The sequence below is a fragment of the Pituophis catenifer genome, unplaced genomic scaffold (assembly GCF_029215685.1).
Source record: "Pituophis catenifer annectens isolate HBS135680 unplaced genomic scaffold, rPitCat1.0.hap2 SCAF_2, whole genome shotgun sequence".
Taxonomy (NCBI): Eukaryota; Metazoa; Chordata; class Lepidosauria; order Squamata; family Colubridae; genus Pituophis; species Pituophis catenifer.
In genome coordinates, this window is record NW_027256882.1 from 112,639,479 (window position 1) to 112,664,289 (window position 24,811).

Genomic DNA, 24,811 nt, shown 5'->3' on the forward strand with positions numbered 1-24,811 from the left:
AGTTACTGCAAAGGGCAAGTTTACTCAGAACAGTGTACACCCTGTAACAATATTCCCAACACCATCAAACACGGACATTTGTCTATCCCAAGTACTTGGCAAGGACTCAATAGGTAGAGAAAATTGCCAAAACCAATCTGAATATCTGGCTGCCTGGGCGATGAACCGTAATAATAAAAAGACTGGCTCTGCCCTGAACTGCAGGCAATGTTGCACATGGCATGACATGGAACATGTCTACTGAACATTCCAAGGTTCTATACATCATTATACCATGAGTTCTAGACCACCCTTAGGCAAGGAAGCCATCTGGATTTATTTATTTATTATTTATTAGTCCAATTTATATGCCGCCCTTCTCCGTAGACTCAGGGCAGTTTACAATGCATTATAGCAATAGCCTGCATACTTTTTGTATATACTTGCTTATTAGGGCTCTGGGCCCCCCCCCCCAAGTGGTGTTGTTCTATACAAAGTTGGCTTATTGCCCCCACAATCCGGGTCCTCAATTTACTTACCTCGAAAGGATGGAAGGCTGAGTCAACCTTGAGCCTGGTGAGATTCGAACTTGCACTAATTGCAGACAGCTGGCAGCTAAGTGCTAGCACTTAACAGCACTTTAGTCCGCTGCACCACTGAGGCTCTATGTGAGGATTGCTCACTCACTCTCAGCCCAAGGGCCCTCACAGGGTTGTGGTTGTGAGGAAAATAAGAGAGTATTTTGTAGGCTGCCTTGAGTTAAATAAAATGATTAAATTAAATAAATAAATAAATAAATAAATACACACACTTACATCAGATACACTCCTATTAATTGAACCAGGACTTTCATGAGCACAGCATCCCAAATACTGCTTCATACTTGCTTTCACCAGAGGCTACAATATTTACATATCATTTGGGGATTATGTGGCCCTTCCTTCCTTCCTTCCCTTTCCTCCCTCCCTCTCACCCATACTTGTGGTTCCAAAGTAGCAGGTACGAATAGATTTTTCTCTTTTAGTGCTGTCTCCCTTTTTCTTGTTCTCATCTAATATATTGATTGAGAAGAGTTGCTGATCACATTCCATGCCTTAGAACCACAATATGTCAGCTCAGCAGGACTCTGAAATTCAGTTACTGGGGGAAAGGCATTGTATTCAGGGAGCAGGAGAGTGCATACTGTATAGAAACATTACCTGCACACTTCACTTTCCCATCATCTGTGTGAACAATATTTACAACAGGTTCTCTTTATATTGTGAGGGACATGAAGAGCAGCATCTGTTAACTGGCTTAATTATGACACTTGATGCTTTTGACTTTCTCAGCATAACAGATGTTTATTTTGCGGCTGAGTGAAAATGGGAGCACTCTGAATAGACTTTTACTCCAACGTCTAAGAGTGAAGATTGTTGCCTCATTTTGACAAGTAACCCGGGATAAGAATTGAGAAAGTTAGGTGAAGGTTTGAAAACGTTACAAAGACCGCGCCAGACGGAATTACTTAAGGGAAACAGTGAGAGAGTTAGGTAATTTCAAGTCTCTGAACTTCATGATCTTATTGAGGCAATCTCTTTCAATGAAATTTATCTCTTTGCTTGCTTCAGTCCTCATGCGTATTCTATTAAGTTCCGCTGGGGCTGTGACCCAGGGTAATTCTCAGACAGAAAAATAGCTGAGTTGCTAAAGCCTCAGGAATAAATCCCATCGTGTGGAAAACTAATATTGCTTCTTCTTCAGGGGAAAAACGGGAATGTCTCTTGAGGCACGCCGCCAGGGAAGTCCCCAGGAATGAAAGAGGGCTGTTGCTCTTCTCGAGTATCTCTCTCTCTCTCTCCCCCCCCCCCTTTCTTCCCAACTTATGCAGCGATAAGAGCCGGAATTCGGACCGGCGCAAGAGCCGCCCAGGACTTCGAGGCATGTGCGCATTTTGCTTCCTCCTCCCGCTTTCCGATAAGCGCCGGGTCAGGAAGTGGAATTGCCGGACTGGTTTACTTGCTCCGGCTCCTCTTCCCTTTTGAGGAGGCGGGGAGGGGGAATCTCTACTACCCCTTCGAGGGAGCCGACAGATATCAGAGACCCGCCCCCCCCAAAAAAAAGCACTTTGGGCGACCTCGGGGGGGGCCACGCGCTCGCCTCCTGCGCTTCCTTCCTTCCTTCCTTCCTTCCTTCCTTCTTCGAAACCCGCGCGGAGCAAGGCCGCAAGTCCTCTTCCCAAGGAGGGGGAGCTCCGGGCGCCCAAAGCGCGCGAAAGAAGCAGCTCTGGTCGCTGCCGCTGCTTTGCCCTACAGCTCCCACGAAGCCCAGCCCAGACGAGCCTCCCGCCTGCGGGCTCCTCCTCCTCCTCTGACACCGACACCGCCCATTTCCAACCGGCGGGCTCCAGGCTCCGCCTCGCCCCGCCGGCTGCCCGGTTTGGCTGGTTTCTGACTGTGCTTGCTTTTGCCGTTGCCGCATGCTGTTTCGTGCCGTTGCCGGAGGAGCAGGAAGATGGCGGAACCGGAGCCGGACTGCAGCGCGCTTTTGGATGAAGAGCTTTCCTCCTTCGTCTTCAACTATCTCTCCGACAGCCAGGTAGGGCTTCGGAGCGCCGGCTTAGTCTCGTGGGGGGGACTCTCGCACCCCCACCCCCGCCGGCCGGCACGTTCGGAACAGTCGCTGGGATTCTAAATGGACCGTGGAGTCGCCAGGAGGGGAGAGCCTGGAGCGACGGGTGCTAAGCTTGTGGGGTTCAGAGTGTTCCGATCCCCAGTGCACCGACCGGTACATCTCGGCTACAGGGACTTCGGAACCCATGAGTCATTCGGGACCCCAGCTCTGCGATCTGTCAGGAACGGGCGGGGATTAAAAAAAAATCCGTGCACCGTGAAATTTGGGGCTGGGGGATTCCGAACTGTCATGCTTCAGCTGCGATGTTTTACGCAGCGGGTGCTTGATCTGACATGCACTCGACTTTCGGGCATTAAAGACGCCGCATGCCCGCATTTATTCTGCAGAGAATCCGGGGTGCCGGGAATGAGGGGTGTGTGGTTGCATTCAGACGCAACTTAGAAGTCTGGTGCAGAAGATCCCGAGAACAGCCATGCCTTTTTCTTTTTTTTAAGGGCTAACGGTGCAGACTTAGATCTGCGAGGCAAGAGTGATCCCCTTAGAGAGCGCTAAATGTGCGTTGTGTGTATATGTGCGTAAGCGTAAGGACTTTTGATTTTTCCGTAGCGGATCTTTTCCTCTCTCGGGCATGGGGAGAGGAAAATGGAGAGCTCGCTAGTTGCCCGGCGGTCTGACACATTCCAATGCATCCAGGGCTGGAGAGCCAGGAACGCGGCCCCTTCGGGTGCCCGGATTCCGTGAAACGGCAGGCGGAATGGACGAAAGTAGGGAGGGAGGTTGTATGTTGCCAAACCCCCACCCCCACCCCGCGGAAGATTGCTGGTCCTTTGCTCGCTGCAGATTAGATAGGATCCGGCGGAAAAGAAGGAGCAAGAGCGTTCTTTTGGAGAGACTTAAGTTGAGGATGGCTCTGCGCACCCCTCTTCCTATCCATATTGCTCTGGAAACCCATCCTAGCAGTTTTCAGCACCACTCACACGTGGACGAGTGGATCACTCTGCTGGTGTCCCAGATAACGAGTCTTGGCTTTTGCAGTGCTGCAGAGCTGTTCCTTTTAACCTTACCTTCCCCCCAAACCTGAACGCCGTTCGGTTCCCCCACCCACCCCCAGAATTATAAACTATGGATGGAATAGTTTATAATAGGAATGGGAGAGGCTGAGGATACTATCCATGGGAAATGAAAAGAGCAGGGTACAATGTTTATTTACTCCCCTCTCCCTTCCTTTGGGCTTGCTGTTGCTTTTTCTTTTATCGTGGGGAAGCAAGATTGGCAGCGATTCAGGTTGACTGTGGGAAAACAAGGATAAATGGATGCTGACCCCCTCCCTCTTCCATTTTCTCTTAAGGATTTGCTGGTGGGAGCACTTAATGTCTTAGGGTTGTATGTGTGAGTCATTGCTGATTATATACCCGCAGCTTTAGGGTGAGGGTGATGGTGGTAATCTTAGTTGCTTCAAATAAGCAATTTTGCAGATTGCTGCCCCTTTTGGACCGAGTTGCATGTCAAAATCAGATTAAGGCTTTTTTTGGCAGCCCTTGCTGATCACGAGCGGGTTCCTGCTGGAAGGGCAGCAGGCTGCATTCCTTTCCATGAGGAGAAGCAGAAGAGCTCTAGAGCGAATGCTTCAAGACCATCATACATAGCTCAAGCCCTGAGCTGTTGCACAGTTTTTTATGGTTACAATTCCATGCCTCCCTTGTCTTCCAGGTTTCTCCATAAGTAGAAATGGCCTTAATTTGGGAAGTGGTATATAATAGTATTCCTTCTTTCCTCCTGCCCTCTCTCAGGTTTCTTCATTTAATTGATTAGAAGAAAGCTGTAGAAAATTTTCTCTGGTTTGGTCCTGGACAAGTAGGAACAGCTTTGTCTCAGTCACACCAATTCATCCAAAACATATTTGTGTTTATCTGGGAGACAGAACCAGGCTGGACCAGCTCCAAGCTGGTAGTCTGTAGTCTGAACACTTCTGTTCCAGGGCCAGTACTGGAGCTCTCCAGTGTTGGCTGGGAGGGGGAGGCCGTGGATGAACTTTTCACAGAATTAGATACAAAATGGTGACATCTGGATTAGAGAAAAAGGAATGGAATATTTTGTACATAGGGATTTTTACTTTGCAAGGGGTTATTTAGGTGATGCCAGATAAAGAACTAGGGAACTCTCATGGATCAATATAAAGATGTGTTTGCTGTCAGAAAATGCCAGTAACAAAACCCTCAGGCAGAAAAGTTAAGAGATTTGTACAAAACCCTCTGGTTGTGTTCTTACAGATGAAAGATCTGACATTCTGCAGCTAGTAATATAGTTGGTAAAGTTAAAAGTGGAACTTTTTGTATAATGATAAAAAAAAAACCTGAGATCTGGTCTTATATATTCTAAATTTGCAAATGTAAATGGAGGTACTGGAATCTGTATTTTTTGCATGTTGGATATGAAAAAACCAAGTGAGTGAGCATTTCCTGAAAATCTGAACCATGTACAAAGACTATTTTCACAAGCTCTGGTGTAATAAACAGCTATTTGTACCTAAGTACAAATATGTAATTTAGAAGGTACATCCCCAAAACACTTCTGGTAGGTTAATGTGTGCTTTTGGTGCATTATTAGAAGGTGTTGTTAATCTCCGGATTACTTTTTCTCTTCCCTTGCGTGTGCACAAGGCTAAAGTCTGAAATTGGAGTGGCATGTGATTGCTTTGGAAATGATTGAAGTTGTAATTGTGGTTTGCACTTGTACTTTAACCTCTGACGAAACTGCAGCGAAGGCTCCAGCCTTGACTGCTGTCACATGCTTTGCTTGTAACTAGAAGTGGGAGGAGGTTCCTAGGCTTGCCTCTTGACGTCACTCTCCATTACTACAATACTGTACTGAACTTGCCTCTGCTTACAGATGGGCTGCTGAGTTCTCAATGAAGTCGGAAAGCTGAACAAGATCAGATTATTTTACGAGGCTAAAGTGTCAGGCAGCTTGGAGAGAATGAATGTTATTCCTCTCTTTCACTGAGTCTCTGATTTATTTCAGTTCTTTTCCGTTACTTACCATGAATACCTTCTTCCCTTTTTTCCTTCTGCAGAAAACATTGCAGAAGGAAATGTATCTCAAAGTCTTGTGAATGTTGATTATAGTACAGGAAACTGGAAGCTCATCAATTAGAAAGTATTTAATTTTACTTATCTAAATACCTTTTATGTCTTGTTGGAGAGGATATTTCCCAAAATGACTGCATTGCAACACTTAGATAATAGAGCCTGCAGGCTGGTTTCTCATTGGAATAGGCCTGCTGAGCATCGGACTGATACAGTTTATGCATTAACCAGCAGGCTGCATTCTGTGCTGCTAGTTTTGAGTTTATGTCTGTTGCTGATACACTAGGTATTGCAAGATTTATGTAATTTTTCTGTCTTAGAAGAATAAGAAAGGGGGTTTCCTTTTCTATATATTATTATTTAAAAGAAAAATCACAACACAGGATGCCCTGGAGAATATTTCTTTGTTCTGCAACATCTCGATAACAGCTCCATTAATTCATAGTTGGAACTGTAAACTATGTTTGATAAAAAAATAAACTGCTTTAGCTTCTGTCAGATAATGTCCAACGAATTCATAGATTTTTTAATAATGCGTCTTTTTATTGCACAAGCTATTGCAATTGGAATGACTGTCTTCAGTAGTTGAATGAATGAAAAGTGTAGGATTTTTTTTTTGACAAATGCTATAAAGTTTTCTTTAGGAGAACAATGTGATTTTAAAAAAATATATTTTGATTCATTGGGAAATAATTTAAGAGGAAGATAAGGGATATCAGGTTCTTCACCTGTTCTACATATTTCCGTTCTGAACAAAAATGTGGGGAAGCCAGCAAATCAAATTCTAGACTTTCAGTCACTATTAGTGAAGAAGTGTTTTATCTTTTATTTTATGTACACAGAGAACATATGCACCAAGACAAATTCCTTGTGTGTCCAATCACACTTGGCCTATTCTATTCTATTCTATTCTATTCTATTCTATTCTATTCTATTCTATTCTATTCTATTCTATTCTATTCTATTTTTTCTTTTCTTTCTCTTTTTTTGGTGCCCTAGATCTTTTATTTGCATTGTTGGGAGTGACAAATTGTCTTTTATTATTGTTCTTATCAGTGTTTCATTTTTTTAAAAAAAATATATACTATATTTGTTCTTCTGTTGTATCATAACAGTTTTTGCTACTGTATCTCATCTCCCATCCTGAATAAAAATTTTGTTTTGTCATTCCAAAATAAAGCATAAATTAGCAAATAAAGGAAGTAGGATTAATCAAATACAAATATATATTTTGTACTGACTAATATTTTCTTTCTGACTTAAAACTGAAAAACCACTCTACTGTATGTATCCAACCTCATGTGGTCCAAAGAACATCCAACTCATATAAATTTCCATAAAACTTTCTGGATTCTCTCAAACTCGTGCAGCCTTCCTCGTCTTGAGTAATTATTCTAAAACTGCATTTTCCAATTTTTATTGAACTATTTTTATACAATAAATTAGGACTTACATCTCTGGTGATTTTGAAAGGGGTTGGAATTATTTCATTTTTTAAATTCTAGAATATACTTTATATTCTAGACAGCAAAACAAGCAGCCTTATATTCTTAACACTGCTTGCTTTCCTGTCTTTGGCAAATGTCACGCACAAATTGAAACTAACAGAAGAACAGCATATTCAGAAAACTTCGTAGAAAGAAAACTCTTGGAGATATATCACTTCAGTTCCAAAACTTAAATCCTGTTGAAACTAGTGGGATTTATTTCCAGTTAAAAATGTATATGCTTTTGAATATAAAGCTGAAATGATGTGATTATGGGCAGGCAAGAGGCAGAATGTTTAAGCTGTGGAAATAATGCCTTTGTGTGGCATTATATTTTTAAGTGAAAGTTAATCTAAATTGCTTTTCAACATAGATTCCACTCAGAGAGGTGTAAATTTAGTACCAGACAGCTGTATAGATTGGATCCATTTGTTTATTTTGAGAGTCTATAAAGTGTGAGCAGTAGTCAGCAGGCATCTTTCTCCACAGCAAAGTTATGCCAAGTTTTGCTGAAGCAGAAATCTCAGCAGAATAATACTGTGAATTTAATCTTAGCAAGGTTGGCTTCTGGGCTTCTTTTTATCAGAATACTTAATAAATGATCCTAATATATGTGCCAGGTTACTATTGGCTAGGAACTGATCATGCCAGATGACTTTTATGATAATAATGATTCGACAGTTTACCAAACCTTGGATCTAGAAATACATTGTGTCTAACAGTACAAAATTTGGATAATAGTACACTCAAATGCCTATATCCTTCAGCTGGGTAACCAAGAACCAGAAAATCTCCACAAAGTACATCAGGTTATAATAAATGCAAATATAATCATTAGATAAACTAAGCATAAGCATCATACCATGCATTTTTCATGATGGCTAATCATTTGCAAGGGGAAAAATATTTTAAAATGACCTAGTCATTTCACTGGTTCTGGAGTTAGCTTCTGGCACTGAACAGTATCTTTTATAGCAGGTGTTCATAACACTTCATTTGGGGTTTTCATGAAATATGTGACCCGCCTCAAGGGACAGTTGGTGGGTCTGGAGCCACTACCCTTCAGAAGAAATCATTCACCATAGATGTCTCAAAAGGAACTGGACTGTTTTTTCCCTTGAGGAAGAAGAAGACATTTTGCTTCATCAGTTTTGATGGGGAAGAGAATGGAAGGTTCACCATCACAATTGATGAAGCTTCTTGGATGAGAAGCAAAATGTTTTCTTCTTCCTCAAGGAAAAAAAAAAGAGTTCAGTTTTTTTAGACATTCACCATACAATTTTACAAACGTGATTGTGAGGATTCAGAATTGTCACCATTTAATTATCAGAAGGCATTTTTTATCTCCAAGACTAGGGATTGACTGTACTGGAACGACTCCAATTTAATTGTTTTGTACTTGCAATGATTGTTGACAGGCATTTTATGAACATGTCCATGAGGAACGGCAGTGTCTGAATGAATGATAAGAAATGAAAAAAAGTGATTAATACTAGTCTAAAAACATAGCCTTATATGATGTGGAGAACAATATGGCACTTTCACATCATATGAAGAGAGTGTGGCCAGCTGGGTTAATGGATGCTTTATGTTCATAGTTTTCATTCACTGAAGCTACTGCTGGTTTATATGGCTTTAAAAGTAAGAAGACAGTTTTATAAAGAATGGATATAGAACATTTCTGTTAACCAAGGCATTTTAAACAGTCTAGTTTAGAAACAAAATAGTACCAAATATTGTATATTCATAATCTATATCAAACTGCCAAGAATTGCTGGGAGTTGTGTGGTATATTGCTATGTATACAACAATGTGAAATCATAAATGCCACTTCCTCAGTTCATTGGCTTCTATTTTGTTTCAATCTAGTGAGATTTATTTATTTATTGGCTTAGCCTGTGCATGTATCTTATATTCTTCTTTCTTGTTTCCATAATTAATATGCATATATTTAGTAAGGGACGCTGACCTTCCAGACCAAAGATTTACATGGGATGTAGAAATAATGCTAATCTGGTTAAAACCTATCACCCTGCCATGGACTCAGTCAGAATATGGAAAAAGGTACTGGTATCTGTCAGAAACAAACCTTGATATCTATACTCTCACTTTTTTTCTGGTTTAGCTGTACTTTCTCTTCACCAACCTCAAAATGGAAAGTGAGCGTCTTCCACAGAAGAAGTGAGGACAATGGGTACATATTGATTGGCTTAGGTATTCAGATTTATGGAATGCAGACTTCTAAAGAATTATAAATAAGTTACAGATGCACTGATTTAGTTTCTCACTCCTTTTTCTTTGTTCTGTATATGACCCATTTCTTTTGTATCTACATGACTGTTCATATTATGGTGCTGGGCCTATTTTCTAATAACAGCAGAGAAACTTTTTCAGAAGGCAGTAGGGCTCCCAGTGCCCCACCTACACAATCTTCACATTTGGACAGCCTTGTTCCTATATTGATTGGTGCAAATTTAAGAAGGAGCTATCAAAAGCCAAATATATTGATTAAAATGTTGGCCTAAAAGAAGGAGGATCCAGGATCAAATCTGTCCTCAACCATGAAAATTCACTAGGTGACTTTGGGTCAGTCACTCGTTCTCATGGGATTATTTGATAAAATGGGAAGAGGGAGCACTGCATACCACCATGAATTCCTGCATAAAAGAGGGGATATAAATGTAATAAATTTTATAAATAAATTTAGGTGGTTTCCTTAGAGATCATGATAGCAGAGCTTTAAAAGTAAAAAATGGAACATTTCCTGGTAAATTTCAGTAAAACAATGTATTGGAGGCAAACAACTGGCCAATGGTATTGATAGCCTGGAATAATATACATTCACATATAAACATATATAATGAACAAAAAGCAAAATGAAAGCAAGATAAACAGAATAGTAACAAGCAGGGAGAAAAAAATACAGCACAAGCAGTAGCAACTTTCTTGCATGCTTGATTTACTTGTTTCTATGTACCTCTCAGAGGCATCTTGTAGCCATGGTTTGAAATAGTTTGCAACCAACATAAAAATGTGGTCAAACGTATTGGTACCTGCCTACTTTTCTCCAAATAAACTCAACATGTAGTGAAATAAGTTAGGGTTATTTTGTATTCTATAGACCATCAAGCAAACACTTTGCTTTTGATGTATGACTTACCATATTCTGGTATCTGCCTAGCCAATCTGATTTGGGAGGATTGGCAGGGTCAGAATTCCTTCAGTTAAACAATGCCAAAAGACTTTGGAAGTGCACTTTCTCTGTGGAATGAAGTTCATCCCAGGGGTGGGTTCTAAAGTTTTTTACTACCGGTTCTGTGGGTGTGGCTTATTTTGTGGGCATGGCTTGATGGTCATGTGACAATTATTTAGGATTTAGCAGAGGTACTGGTCTACCGGCTTTTAACTGCTTGCAGAGCTATACCGATCTACCCATTTATTTTTGCAGGCACTGATCTACTCATGTATTTTTGCAGGCACCGGTCTACTCATTTGTTTTCTTTTACCACTGATCAGCTGTAGGGCGGCCCTTTGAAGCCCCGCCACAAGAGTTTAAACAGTTTTTTCCCCTCTAGCCATCAGCTGGGACTCAGGAGGCAGCAATAGATTGGGGGTGGGGCCAAATAAAAGGTAAGAATAATGGGGGGGTGGGGGGCGCGGGGGGGCAGAACCGGTTCAGTGACGTCATATCATCACCACTACCGGCTCGGGAGAACCGGGCCAAACCGGGAGGAACCCACTACTGGTTCATCCCGGTATTTGAATGACCCTCAGTCTATAGGTGTTTCAAAAGTCTTTGAAGGTCTGGCTTTTCACCCAGGCCTTTGGTGAATATGATTAAAGACCACTTTAATTCTTTTTCTTTGTTCCCCTCTGGGGAAAAAAACCCACAAACATTGTCTTTTCTACTAATCTTGTTTCTTTTGTTTTCGGTTGTGTTGTTTTCTTGCTTTTTTCTTGTTTGTAAATATTTTTAATAATTTGTAAACTGCCCTGAATCTCTGGGAATTGGGTAATTTATACATTTAATGATTTATTATTATTTGAATTATATCAATCAAATAAATAACAAGGATGACGATAGGCTTCATTCATACCACTTCAATAAAAATTGGGCAAGATGCTATAACTTGCAAACATAGAAATGACCCTGTTCGTTCATATATGCCCTTCCCTAATGATAACCTGTTTTTCATATGTTGCTTTCATTTTCTCTTACAAGGATATATTGTACCTTTGCCTCACTAGAAATAAATGGACATGATAAGCCAAAAGTTGAAGAAGAAGAAAATGATAAGAAGGTTCAAGTGAGATGCACTGTTAATTTGGCAATCTCTAAAATTATGCAATTAAGTTAGGATGACTGAGATGGGATGATGAGAATCCTCATTTGGAAAGATAAAATCTGGAATGTAGTGTTACGCATCCTTATGTACATTGATGAGCCACTTATATACACCATCAAAAACCAACATCTGTAACAGTGCCAGTTTTGCTGAGAAATGCTGAAATCAATTGTTATGGGAAGTAAATATGTGTAGGCATTTGGAGTATAAAGCCCCCAGTGAAGTGTCTATATTTGGAGGAGCAAGAAGGAGAACCCTAATCATCATTATATTGTTCTATCTCAATGAAATATAGGGAAGGCTTGTGATCTGCTTTCTAAGAATAACATATCGCCTGCAGCCTACTGAAATGCCTACACCTATAGTAATCAGGATGGTACAGGTAGAAACCAAGTCCTATCAGTCCTATAATTATATCAGATATAAAGTAACTTCACTAGATCTACAACAATTCAAAGAGAGCACTGGGGATATTCTCTTTACTGTTCTGAACAGAGAAAAATCGGACACGTTATAATTGTAGCTCTTCCAAAGACACTTCTGTGATTTTTCTGCCCTGATATGGGGGCAATATATATCCTTGTCTCACTCTCTTTCTATTCTGATTGAATCTGTTTCTCTAAATTCATTTCTTGCAACAGTCTGATTTCACTTCAAAGGTTTCGCAGAAAAATAATCAAGCATTCTGACATATCCATGAGTCTTAATACATTCCATCGTCTGGCAAGATCTGCATAATCAAAGATTGCTGTACTATAGTCAATAAATGATGGATCTCTTTTTGATACTCACTTGGTCTTTTCACTATTCATTTTCTGTTAGCTAACTGGTCTTGTATTCCTTTCCCTATTCTGAAATTGCCTGCTCGCTTGACATTTCTCATTTCATTTCTCTTAGTTTCTCTTGTAAGAGGTTAAGCAAAATGTTAAGCAAACTGAACTGATTAGGTATGCCAAAGTGGTTACTGAATGCTTATGTACCTGAAATCAAATCAAATCAGAATAACTTCAATTGCAGTTGAACTTGAACAGCTAAAATATCTTTTTGTCCCCTCTTTCAGAGGACTGAAATGAATGTTCACTGATGTACTTCAGCATCCATTCATTATTTGCATTTTCTCAACACATGAGATGGTCTAGAACTCAGCACAATGTCAGGAATATCATTTGATGCTAAAAGCTAGGAACGTAGTCCAACTCAAATCTTTTGTGATTAGAGATTAAAGACACCCCTTGCATATGGAAGTTTTATGAAACTGGAAATACATTATTACCCAAGAATCTTATCTATTTCAGAGAGTAATTCCATGCACTTTATCTGACATGAAGTCTTGTATATAAAACAAGGTCAGAAAAAAATATCAGTGATTCGGCAAAACTTTTAATATCAGAATAGGTAAGGAGCTTTTAAAATCAATTTATCTTCATTCAAAATGATTAATTCTTTAATAAATGATGTTGCTAGTGGTGCTATTGAAGAACGCTATGAATGCATAAATACAGATTTTGTTTGCCATTCAGTTCCGTGAATTTGTTTCTACAATTAACCTCCTGAGGCATTCCTTATCTGAAATAGATGAAATCTGCATGAAGAGTCTTTAGCCTAGGCAGGTGGCTCAAGAACTTTCTCGTTGAAGGAATTATTTATTAATGCTATTGGACGTATGTATAGTTAATTACTTTAACATGCATTTTTTTTAAAAAAAAGATAATTTGCTATTAGGAAGCTACTTAATCAAGACCATCATGATTAACTCAAAGGAGTTTGCTCTTGTACTTCAGTTTGTTCATTTCTAGCCTGCTTACAATAAAATTGATATGGCCTGAGAGAAACATTAGTGAGAACAAGAACTTCTCATAGAATCACCCTTGCTGGTAAGGAAAATGAGGCCTTGTATAATCTATAACTAAGGGGAAAGCAGGTGAGGATCTACAGGTGCAAGAAAACCTAACTCCCTCAGATGAAAGAGGTGCAAAATAAAAATCAGAGGTGCAAAATCAAGAGGAAGTCACTGGCAAAATTCCATTACTACTCAGAAAACTATAAGGACCTGGCTGAAACATTTAAACGCATTTCAGTGACAGATAATAAAACCCCCATACCAAAAAGTAAAGTTGTTGAATAGAATTATGACATGGCTAGATGGTCATGCAAACATGGAGAAGTGCAGTTCAGTTTCCCAGACGCTTCCAGGCATAGACTATGGAGTTACAAAGCCCCACTGTCTCACAGGAACAGATCATGAAATATTGGTGTCAAATATATAGGTTAAACTTAGAAAATTAAAGAGGTTAATGTGCCAGCTAAATCCGATCAGAAAGAAATAAAGTCAGAATATAAAATCAAGAGAATGAACAGATTCAGTACATTTACTGTATGTGAAAGAGAACCTTAGGAGCTATAAGAAAGGAAAGAGACATCATGAAAACTGAAGCAAAATAAATAAATAAAAATTAAAGTAGCTGTCATAACAAATACACCCTAATAAAAGATTAAAATCTTGAGGTACCTGAAGGACATACGATAAGTGAACACAGTCTTCCAATGTCAAGTGAGGAAAGAACAAAGGAAAATATAAAGAATGTCAACGAATAGAGTTCCTAAGAAGGTAAGTGGGGGGGGAGGGGGGAAATCACACAAATATTCAAGAATAATCACATAAGAGATGTAAAAAAGACAATGAGGTTTTTTTTAAAATGGAAAGTCTACCAAATCACTTTACAAAAGGGGATTGCAGAATAACAAACAGTTGCAAAGAGATATGTTCAGAAACCCACACTTCTAGAAATAGTCTGACATACAATAGACCAAGACTGCAAATTGTTAGTTAAAGTGCTAATAGCTCTATATCTATTATACCAAAAGACTGACTTAGAGAGTGGAAAAGATACAGCTATACTGAAGAAGTGAGTTGCTACATATAAATTATTGAACCATTGTACTAATTCTTCATGCACATAGACAGACACAGACACACACACTCCATATACTGTATTCTTCTGACACTTGTTTCACAGCAGCCTGCAGCATGTTAGTAATTAACCAAATATGCAAAAACAAAGAAACCCAGTGTTAGTGTTTACAAATATGTCCTTTATTTGTACAGTTTAATTTCAATTTTTAAATTAGAGCTATATGTAGAACTAAGCTGCTGTCACAAGGAGGAAGTAACTCTACTTCAGCTTTATATTTTCTAGGCCCAAATCTTGGCTATTGTAATGGTAAGAGTACAGAAGCCTATCCAAACTGTCAAAAATAATTTCTCAGAGACATTGCTTTTCTTTTTTATATTCTTTCAGATTGTGATATTGGTTCTTGCAGAGCCATTTATCAGATTAGTTATTTGTTGTTTGGATGAAGTATTACTGCAAATTAACAATGTGATTTTTCCTCCTTTACAGTTGTGTTCTAGCTCAAATTCAACAAATACTTTCTGACAATGGATTTGTTTCTGTTCTGGCTGAGAAACAAAACCAAAATGTTTATTCTGCTTTTCCCCCCCCTGTTCAGTTGTTTGACCTTTTGGTTGTAGGGAGACAGAGTTGATTGTTAGATGTTTGTCAAGTTTTTTTAAAACTAAAATTCCCACTAATTTAGATTCTGCATTCTTTTCAAGAAAATTTAATGCTTTCTAATAGTGCTTTTTCAGCTTCAACAATTGACGAATGAGAAGAGTGAAAGAGAAGCTGGAATCAAAACCAGAATTTTCTTTTCTTTTTATTGTATCTGTGTATTTTTCTCCTGCTTGCAGTCATCACTAAATAATTCACTCGTCAGATGTATGACATTTTGCTTGATCCAGGTATACAGGTATTGATATAGGTATTAATGGGAAAAATAACACCCAAAAGTTTTTGCCTAAAGCTATAGATATGTGTATAAATATATATAGTACACAGGTAAGAAGCAAGATTGACATTTTGCAGAAAACTAATATACAGTTGCAATTGGAAAGCTACAAATTTATCAGCAGTTCCTGTTTTCTTCCTACAACTTCCAGTAAATAATGGAGATTTGAAGATTGCTAGCTGGGAAATCATCTTCAAACGTGGAAAAATAACAATTGAAATAAATTTAATCAAGGTAGATAATGATTGGTGACTCTTTATTGGTGACTTTTTTTAAGAGTACAGACAATGTTCTCTACTTATGAATAGGTTATGTTCCAAGAGGCTGTTTGTAAATCCATTTTATTCACAATTCCAAACAAGCATATATGTATGCAACTCTTCTGAGTTTCAGGACCTTGTAGGTTGGATTTGTGGACAGGTTTGTTCATATTGGTGAATGTTCGTAGCTTGAAAATTTGTAAGTAATGTCTGAAGCAGTTCTTGATTGACAGGATTTGACTTCAAGGATTCTTGGTCTCCTTCATTTTTTTCAGTTTGACTGAGTAGTTCAAAACATTCCCACCAGGCCATGATCAGAGGGCTAGGAAAATGTATGAAGAAAAGCTGTTCCTTCTGTTTAACAGAAGAAACAGAAGCATTTTGAGGCAATTGTGAAGCATCTGAAAGGAAACATTCCCCTCTTATCAAATGTTCCAACTGATTCTTTGTGGCTTTTTTTCGTTCTGTCTGCTTCTGTCTCTTATGAATGATTCAGTACTGTTCCCCATTAGTCCATTTTGGTTTATTGTTTGAAGGCTGAACTGGCAGCATCTTTATTTGTTCATTGCTCTGACTTTTGAGGCAAGGTTTTAGTGATGTCAGTTTCTCACTTTCCAATGTCTACCTCACTTACTTAGTTTATATATTTGATTTATATGGCTCCTGTCTCACAGTAGGGACTCTGGACAGCATATAAGGATTAAAACAACAACCTTGCAATTTGTTAACATGGAACAGGTAGTCCTCAACTTACGATCACAATTGAGCCCAAAATTTATATTGTTAAGTGAGAAATTTGTTAAATGAGTTTTGCCCCATTTTATGACTTTTCTTGCCACATTTGTTAAGTGAATCACTGCGGTTGTTAAATTAGTAATACCGTTGTTAAATGAATTTGGTTTCCCCATTGACTTTGCTTGTCAGAAGGTTGCAAAAGATAATCACATGACTCCGGGATACTGCAACCATCATAAATGTGAGTTAGTTGTCAAGCATCTGAATGTAAATTACATGTGCATGGGGATGCTGCAATGGTCATAGGTGTGAAAAATGGTCATAAATCACTTTTTTCAGTGCTGTTGTATCTTCAAACGGTCACTAAGCAAGCTGTTGTAAGTCAAGGGCTTCATGTATAACATTGAAGTTTAGTCTAAAAGCTGGCATTGGAATACCAAGGTATGTGTGTGACTAAGAAAAAACGACATGGGTCTCCCTGTCCAATATGCTAGTTGCAGCCCTAATGTGCTAGTATATTGGTGGCCCCAGCTCCAATCAGTGATTCTCAACTTGTATATTGCATTCATGTCTGGCTTCTCAATTAGTGTTGTGAGACTGTGTTGACCATGTACACCTACACTCACACAGCGGGAAATGTATACTTTATCTCATCAAACTTTGAGATTCAAGATCAAAATCCATTAGTTTTGAAGAATAGGACTCAAAAAGCAGCATTCAGATTGCTAGTGGAAGCTCATAAACAAGGCATGAGCAGCTGGTACGAGCAACAATATATAACCTCCTTGAAAAGTCCTATCCCCCACAAACATATCTGGTTTTCCTTTAATGCTCAAAGTAATGGTATATCTTGTGGTAGTAAATTCTATAGTTTAATGATTCCAGAGGTTAGCAATATTTATTTATTTATTTTTATTTATTTATTTTTCATATTTGTATACCGCCCTACTCCCGAAGGACTCAGGGCGGTGAACAGCCATAATAAATACAAATACATATAGAAGTTAAAAACTATTAAGAAACCGATTAAGTAATTTAGGCTCAAAGATTAAAAAACATCCAAATTTATCTAAAGAGGTTTAAAACCCAATTTAAAAGACAGTTTAAAAGCCAATTAAAAAGGGAGAGTTAGGCCAGACCAGCTTGTTGGAATAGAAATGTTTTCAGGGCTCGGCGGAAAATGCGTAAGTCTTGGATGTTTCGTAACTCCGGGGGAAGCCCGTTCCAGATGGTAGGTGCCCCCACAGAAAAGGCTCTCCCCCTGGGGGCCGTCAGTCGACATTGTTTGGCCGACGGCACCCTGAGGAGTCCCTCTCTATGGGAGCGAACTGGTCGGTGAGAGGCTATTGGTGGCAGGAGGCGGTCTCATAAGTATCCTGGTCCTGAGCCATGGAGCGCTCTAAAGATAGTAACCAAAACCTTGAAGCGCACCCGGAAGACCACTGGGAGCCAGTGCAGCTCGCGCAGGAGGGGGGTTACATAGAGCGCCACATTGCTCGCATTACCACCCGCGCGGCCGCATTCTGGACCAGTTGGAGCCTTCGGGTGCTTCTCAAGGGGAGCCCCATGTAGAGAGCATTACAATAATCCAGGCGTGAGGTGACAAGGGCATGAGTGACTGTGCGTAACGAGTCCCAATCCAGAAAGGGATGCAACTAGCGAATCAGGCGAACCTGATAAAAAGTCCTCCTGGCTACGGCCGTCATATGCTCTTCAAAAGACAGCCGTGAGTCCAGGAGGATGCCCAAGTTGCGAACCCCATCTGTGGGGGCCAACGACTCGCCCCCAATAGTCAGAGATGGCGCCAACTGACTATATCGGGATGACGGAAACCACAGCCACTCGGTCTTGGATGGGTTGAGTCTGAGTTTGTTCCTCCCCATCCAGATCCGTACGGCCTCCAGGCACCGGGACATCACCTCGAGGGCATCATTGGGGTGGTCTGGGGTGGAGATGTACAGCTGGGTGTCATCAGCGTACTGATGGTACTTCACCCCAAAACCACGGATGATCTCACCCAGCGGCTTCACATAAATGTTGAATAGAAGGGGCGAGAGGACCGATCCTTGTGGCACCCCACATATAAGGGGCCTCGGGGTCGACCTCTGCCCCCCTGTCAACACAGACTGCGACCGGTCAGAGAGAAAGGAGGAGAACCACTGTAGAACAGTGCCCCCCACCCCCAACCCTTCCAACCGGTGCAGCATGATATCATGATCGATGGTAACAAAAGCCGCTGAGAGGTCTAATAGGACAAGGACTGAGGAGCAACCCCTGTCTTGAGCCCTCCAGAGATCATCAACCAATGCGACCAATGCTGTCTCTGTGCTGTACCCGGGCCTGAATCCCGACTGGAACGGATCTAGATAATTTGATTCATCCAGGTACTGAGGCAGTTGTTGTTGGCATTTGACCCCAAGGCTACATTTTGTTCCAGATTATATAACATGACCAAACATCCTATGCCAAACATTATCTGTTTAGACCTTCATCAAAGCCTACATTGGGTTTTAGAGTTGTTGGATTTTTTTTTTTTTGGCTCAACCTGATTTGTATTAGGAAAAGTAGTACTTGGTATGATCCTAAAAGTGTCAGTTCACCTCAGCATGATGAATTCGGATGCACTGAATAACCAGCCAGTGTGACATTTGAAAATAAGAAGAAAACAAGACAAAATGAGTGCCTTGTAACACCTTGACATAATTGGGACACAGAACACATTAAAATATGTTTAGTTCATTTGATGGAGACTGTTTTCAGAGTCCCCTGATTAAAGGATGGATGGATGGATGGATGGATGGATGGATGGATGGATGGATGGACAAACAAACACAAATAAACAAAAAAATGTGCAATGAGCTCAATAATCAACCCCAATGAGTGTAATTTCTATTAGTTAGGGATGTCTTTCCAGGGCTGTTTGCAGACACTCCATTTTTCAGTTTTTCGGTTGAATAGTTTAGTGGTGGCAGCACATGGAAAAAGCTTATCTGTGCCCAAAAACAGTTTGCTTCTTTATTTACAAGCAGTATTTTTTTTCTTTATTTAGATAGACATACCATTGATGGTTCAGTTTATGAGATCATTCACTGCCTAATTACTGTCCAAAAACTTTATTGAGATAGTTTACAAATATTGTAAATGAATAAATAAGTATTTAGGGAATTAATAGAACAATCTAAAATAAAATACTATCATCCTAAGTAAATAAAATTACTATCAATAAAAGATAAGTACAGTGAATTTCAAGATAACAAAAGTTATTAGAATTATGATGGAAAGAATATGATCTTTATCTGAGTACCAGGCAAATTATTGCAGGCTTGTTTGGAATGATGATTTACAACCAAAGTATCATGACTGAAAATACCTGTCCCTATTATTTATTACAGTGTCACTTGAATGAGGCATCTAAGAAGAAGGCTACTTAGTCAAATACTTCAATCCTGATTTATTTAATTTCCTCTACAGATTATAACACTAATTCCATTACTCTTTTTTCCTTATGCAGCAAACTCTGAAGGTAGAACATATAGAACAAGGTTTGCGCAACACTAGTATATAACTTCTCCCTCCCTGGAAGTTTCTAATAAGGGCCAGAGGCAGTAAAGAGAAAGAGATTCTGTGGTATGAAGCACTAAACACTATACGCCATAAATCAGGAAGTTAGTTTAGCTGAAGGGTAGACTTGTGCTTCCAGGCTCTTGAGTTACTCATAGTGAGTAGGTGTGTAAATCTGACAAACATATCTGTGAATAATGTGCAGAGGCTTACAATACTTACTTTTCTGTGAAGTTAAAGCAAATGGACTTTGGAGCCCTTAGAAGTATTAGTTGGATTTCTTGTGCAATGGCTTTATCTGCAGAGGCTACCCCATAGTACCAAATCACGACTTGAGGATTGTGTTACTCCATCACAGTAGGGCCTTTTTCAGATGTACAACAGAAAGTCAAAAGCAATGATTAGAATGTTTTTCTGCCTCTAGATCTTTCAGAATTACCTCAGGGGAAAAAGGCCCATTCAACAACTCCTTCAAAACTAAGGAAATAACTGACTTTGATCTCTCTCACAACCCCTCATGATTTTCCAAATCTGTTATTTCTCTCTCCCATTGTCCTTTGCCCTGTTGTAAGCTGGAGAAAATCTTGGGAGTCATAATATTTATTTAATAACTGACGAAAGCATAACTATTTGCCACATTTCATATTGTAAGCCAAAGAACAATAAAGCTTGATGACACTCCTAATAGTAATATATCAATAAGATACTGCAACTACAACATACTATAAAGCCTTCTCATGAAACCCAAATTAAATGGTGAATGAATTTCTTTTGAAATACCCAAAGTCCTGCCCATTTTCTCGGCCACTCTTTTATCTTTTCTCATATTTTTGTTGTTTTGTTTATATTTCCTGACTCTCTCCAATCTTAAAAATAGGAGCAAATAGTTGTTATTTCTTTGGTTGTGCTCAAAGATTGCAAAGGTCAAAGTGCCTCTTTCCCCCCTGGGTTTGGTATATGATAAGGCTTCTGAAACTCAGAAAACAATAGTTTGTTATCTCAGCTCACAAGGTTTTTTTAGACATTCAGAAATGGTGTGAGAGATTCTGGACGTTTGTCTCTCACCTAGTATGAATCAAGAAGCAAGAGATTCTTCAACCAATCATTCTGCATGTGTTAGATAATCAGGGAAGTGTGCAGAATGATCTCAAATATTAGTTTACCACAAAATCTATAGACCTCTGCCGTTAAATTAAAAGGCAAATAATACTTGAACAGAGAATTTTTTTCTTTCAAACTAATGGATGTTTGTCTGTTTCCTAGTCCACTTTTTATCAAAATTGCAGTATTAAAATAGAAGCAGAAGGAAAGTAGAAACCAATCAGTATCAAAATGGGAAATTTGACATTTTGATGATTGTCCAAAATTTGTCATAAGGTATAAAAATATAATTACTACCCATGAATCAAAGAAATCCTACTCTGTATTTTAATTGCTGTATATATCACCTGTGAATTATTTGCTCCTCTGTTCTCCATTTTCCATACTTTTGCATAACTAGAAATGACGGTTGTTACTTTTGAACCTTTCTTCTCCATATAGAAGATAACACTGATTACTTTTCAAAGGTGTGGTCTCTTAACCTACTGTTTAAGCTTTTCTGTGGCCATTGATATTTGAAAAATTGCCATTTTCTTCTGTTCTTAATGACATTAGTGAGATTAACAAGGCTTTCATGGCTATGTTATACATAGTCAGTTAATTGGAGACCAGAAATGGGAAATCATGAAGATAGGGCTAAGTAAAACAAGTAAAACATTCAATATATGGCCTTGAAACACTTGAAAATGTCCATGGGATTTTCAGTTTCATTTGCCAAAGATAATTCAACATCTTTCTCTCAGATAGTATGTCTCTTTGGAGTAGTTTCATTCTACCAATTTTCAGAAGAGCATTATTTTCTTACTGGAGAAATATATTGCTGTTCTTCCAATGCCTCGTTTCCTACTTCAGCTTTTACTATGTGGATAGTTGAGTAGAAACAGGTATTTTCTTATGTGGTTGAACCAAATATGAGTTGTAAATAAGAGATGATGTTATGACTTGGGTGAATTCCATTTGAAGTTTTGGGCAGGATATGTTATTGATTGATTGATTGATTGATTGATGGAAATTGGATGTTAGGAGAATATAGCTCTGCTATCTATTTAAAATCTCAAATTCTCCTTCTCCACTCTGGTAGGATTAGGCATTGTCCACAGCATTTTGCAATGGTTCTGGCCTCTCTTCTTAAGCTGTATTCAGAAGATGATATTAGGGGAATTGCTGATTGGCAACTAGTCAGATAGTTTATCACACTGTTCAAATCTGCTTGAAACATCCACATGGGGGAGGTATTAAGGAGTTTTGGAATGGAATTTTATCAATATGCTGATAAATCTCCATGTTTGTTGCTCTTTACTATCCAGTTCTAAGGAATTAGTTGGTACTTTTGAACATTATACAAGTTTAACAATAAGCTATATGAAATAGAACAAGCTGCAGTTATATTCAGACAAGACCGAAGGTCTGATTCATGGATTAAGTTTAGGTTGTTTTGAAGAAGATTGCATTCCTGATGTCAGGAACTCCCAACTGATTAATGTAAGAGAAGTTGCTTCTTGATATGCTGAAAATAATGGTGATGGTAAGGAGTGGTTTTCTGCGATAATGGCTAGAATGTTGATGTGGCCCTTTCTGAGACAATTGGGATTGGGAGTAGTTAATCCACAGGTGTCAAATTTGCCGCTTCACGCTGTCGTCACGTGACGTTTTGTGATATTTTTTCATTTGTGGAGCTGGGGTGGGCATGGCCTGTGTGTGACACATCTGGCCTGCGGGCTGCCAGTTTGACACCACTGAGTTAGTCATATCTTGATTGTATCCTGTCTTGATTATTGCAACGTGCTCTAGGAGACTTTTCTTACAAAAAATCTGGAATTTAAAATTGATGCAAATTGCAGAACTAATTAATTAATTACTAATTAATATATTTCATGATGTCTTTACTGAAACCTGCAGTGGATGCCAATTGCTTCCTGGACACAATTTTAGATATAGGTGCAAGTCCACGTAGTTTTGGCCTGATTATCTGAGTGATTGCTTTATAATGAACTTATGTAGCATTAAGAGCTGCAGAGAAGGATTATCTGAAGATGCCCCTGATCAGCAAATTGGTTTTTTACTTGTATACATGTCCTCGACAGTAGGCTCTCGGGGGGAGTAAAATCCATCTATTGTACGTGTGATGGCTGATCCCCGGAATCTCTGTTCCACATTACATTCGTATGTCCTCACTACCAAGACATAAGATCAAGATTCATTTCTCCTATTTCCCAGAGATTCCCTGGTTCACCTGATCTGTTCAGCCTTTATTTCCTACTCCAGGACACAGACCCTAATATAACTCCAAAGATGGCAAAAAGTTTTGCTGCAGTCGTGGCTGAAAAAAAATGGGGGAAGAGACGGGTAACCCCTACGGTTAGAAAGAGGATCACTAGTATTGACAGTACAGATTGTATCTGAGGCAGTAGATGGTGTACTGTCACATGATCTATACTCCCCTTCTATGTGTATTTTAATTTGGTCTTTGACCGCAATAAAAAGCTTACTTACTTACTTACTCACTTGTATAAGATTTTCTCCTGTGTTGCTAACACAGCCGCCCTGAGTCTTCGGAGAAAGGTGGCATATAAATTGAACTAATAAACATAAATTGAACTAATAAACAGCCTGTGGAATATACTTCTACAGGAGTTGATTTTGGCTCTTACTCTGTCAGTAGTTAGAAAATCTGTAGCAACTTATTTCATAGATTTTTATAGATAACCAATTTTGAACTGAATGTTAATTTATGCTTCAACTTAGATAAATTTTAACCACCTGAAGTATTCACTTTAGTAGCAAAGTGTCTAAAATCGAATAACAATTAAGGATTGACCAATCAGTCAATAAATTGAAGCAGCATCTTTTATTTTGTAAATCAGTTAGTGTCTTGTTGCAGAGATGATTTTATTTGTAAAATACTCATTCAGCATTTATGATGCCGGTTGTGTATATCTTTTATTAAAACAATAGCTTTGGGTTTTTTCATTTACCACATGGTATGTTTCTCCTTCACTGCTATTTTTATGCTTATTGCTGCAGGAACTATTCCATAAATGTCACAGAAGGCATATTATTGCAGTTGGGTGGTACCAGTACTGATTTGACAGATTTGCCTTTAATTTTGGCCCAGGCCTTTTGGATAACCATTTTCTCTGGAAAGAAACTTCACTTAGTGTTGCATATGTGCCAATGCAGAGAGAGCAACTGGTAAAACGGCACACTTTTTTCTGCCTGCAACTCTTCAACTATCTATCTGCATATGTGTGTGTGTATATATAGAGAGAGATACCTTCCTTTGTGGCGCAGATATTCCAGCTCAGGCTTTCCTGATTTAGATTCTGTTCTTTAGCCAAGCTGCTTGAAGTGCTAGTTGATAGGTCTTGTGATTTGGTCTCTGGCTGACTGGAGTATGCACAGGATAAGGTTTGCTCTGTGTTTTCCATAGGGATGCAGAAGATCTCTTGGTTACTTGACTGTTTAGCTATGTGATATTCCTGTTGTTGCCTTTTAAAGGCATTGGTCTGTTAGTAAAGGAAAATATATTCAGAGTTTTTATTTGCATGGCCTATTGGCCTCTGTGAAGCATTCTCTCTACACACAAACACACTATCCTCTTTTTCTGTTTATGGCCTGATTATACCCGTAAGAAAGGAATTGCTGCAGCACATTTATCAGCATCATCATGTACCAGTGCTACTGAAGTACGTAGCGTGTATGTATGTGTGTGTATAAGAGAGAGAGAGAGAGAATAGACTGAAATCACTGAGTTTATTATCCTATGATTGTGTTTGAGCTGAGGTCTCAATAAG

The 24,811-nt window shown here is 39.1% G+C and overlaps 1 protein-coding gene across 1 annotated transcript in view; it reads left to right on the top strand.

The window, feature by feature from the left end:
• Nucleotides 1-2,470: 2,470 nt before the first annotated feature.
• Nucleotides 2,471-24,811, top strand: part of PPARGC1B (PPARG coactivator 1 beta) — a 153,578-nt gene continuing 131,237 nt past the window's right edge. Inside the window, exon 1 of the mRNA XM_070937370.1 lies at nt 2,471-2,556. Within this exon, the coding sequence (XP_070793471.1) occupies nt 2,473-2,556 (84 nt within the window). The 5' untranslated portion in view covers nt 2,471-2,472. The remainder of the gene's footprint in view (nt 2,557-24,811) is intronic.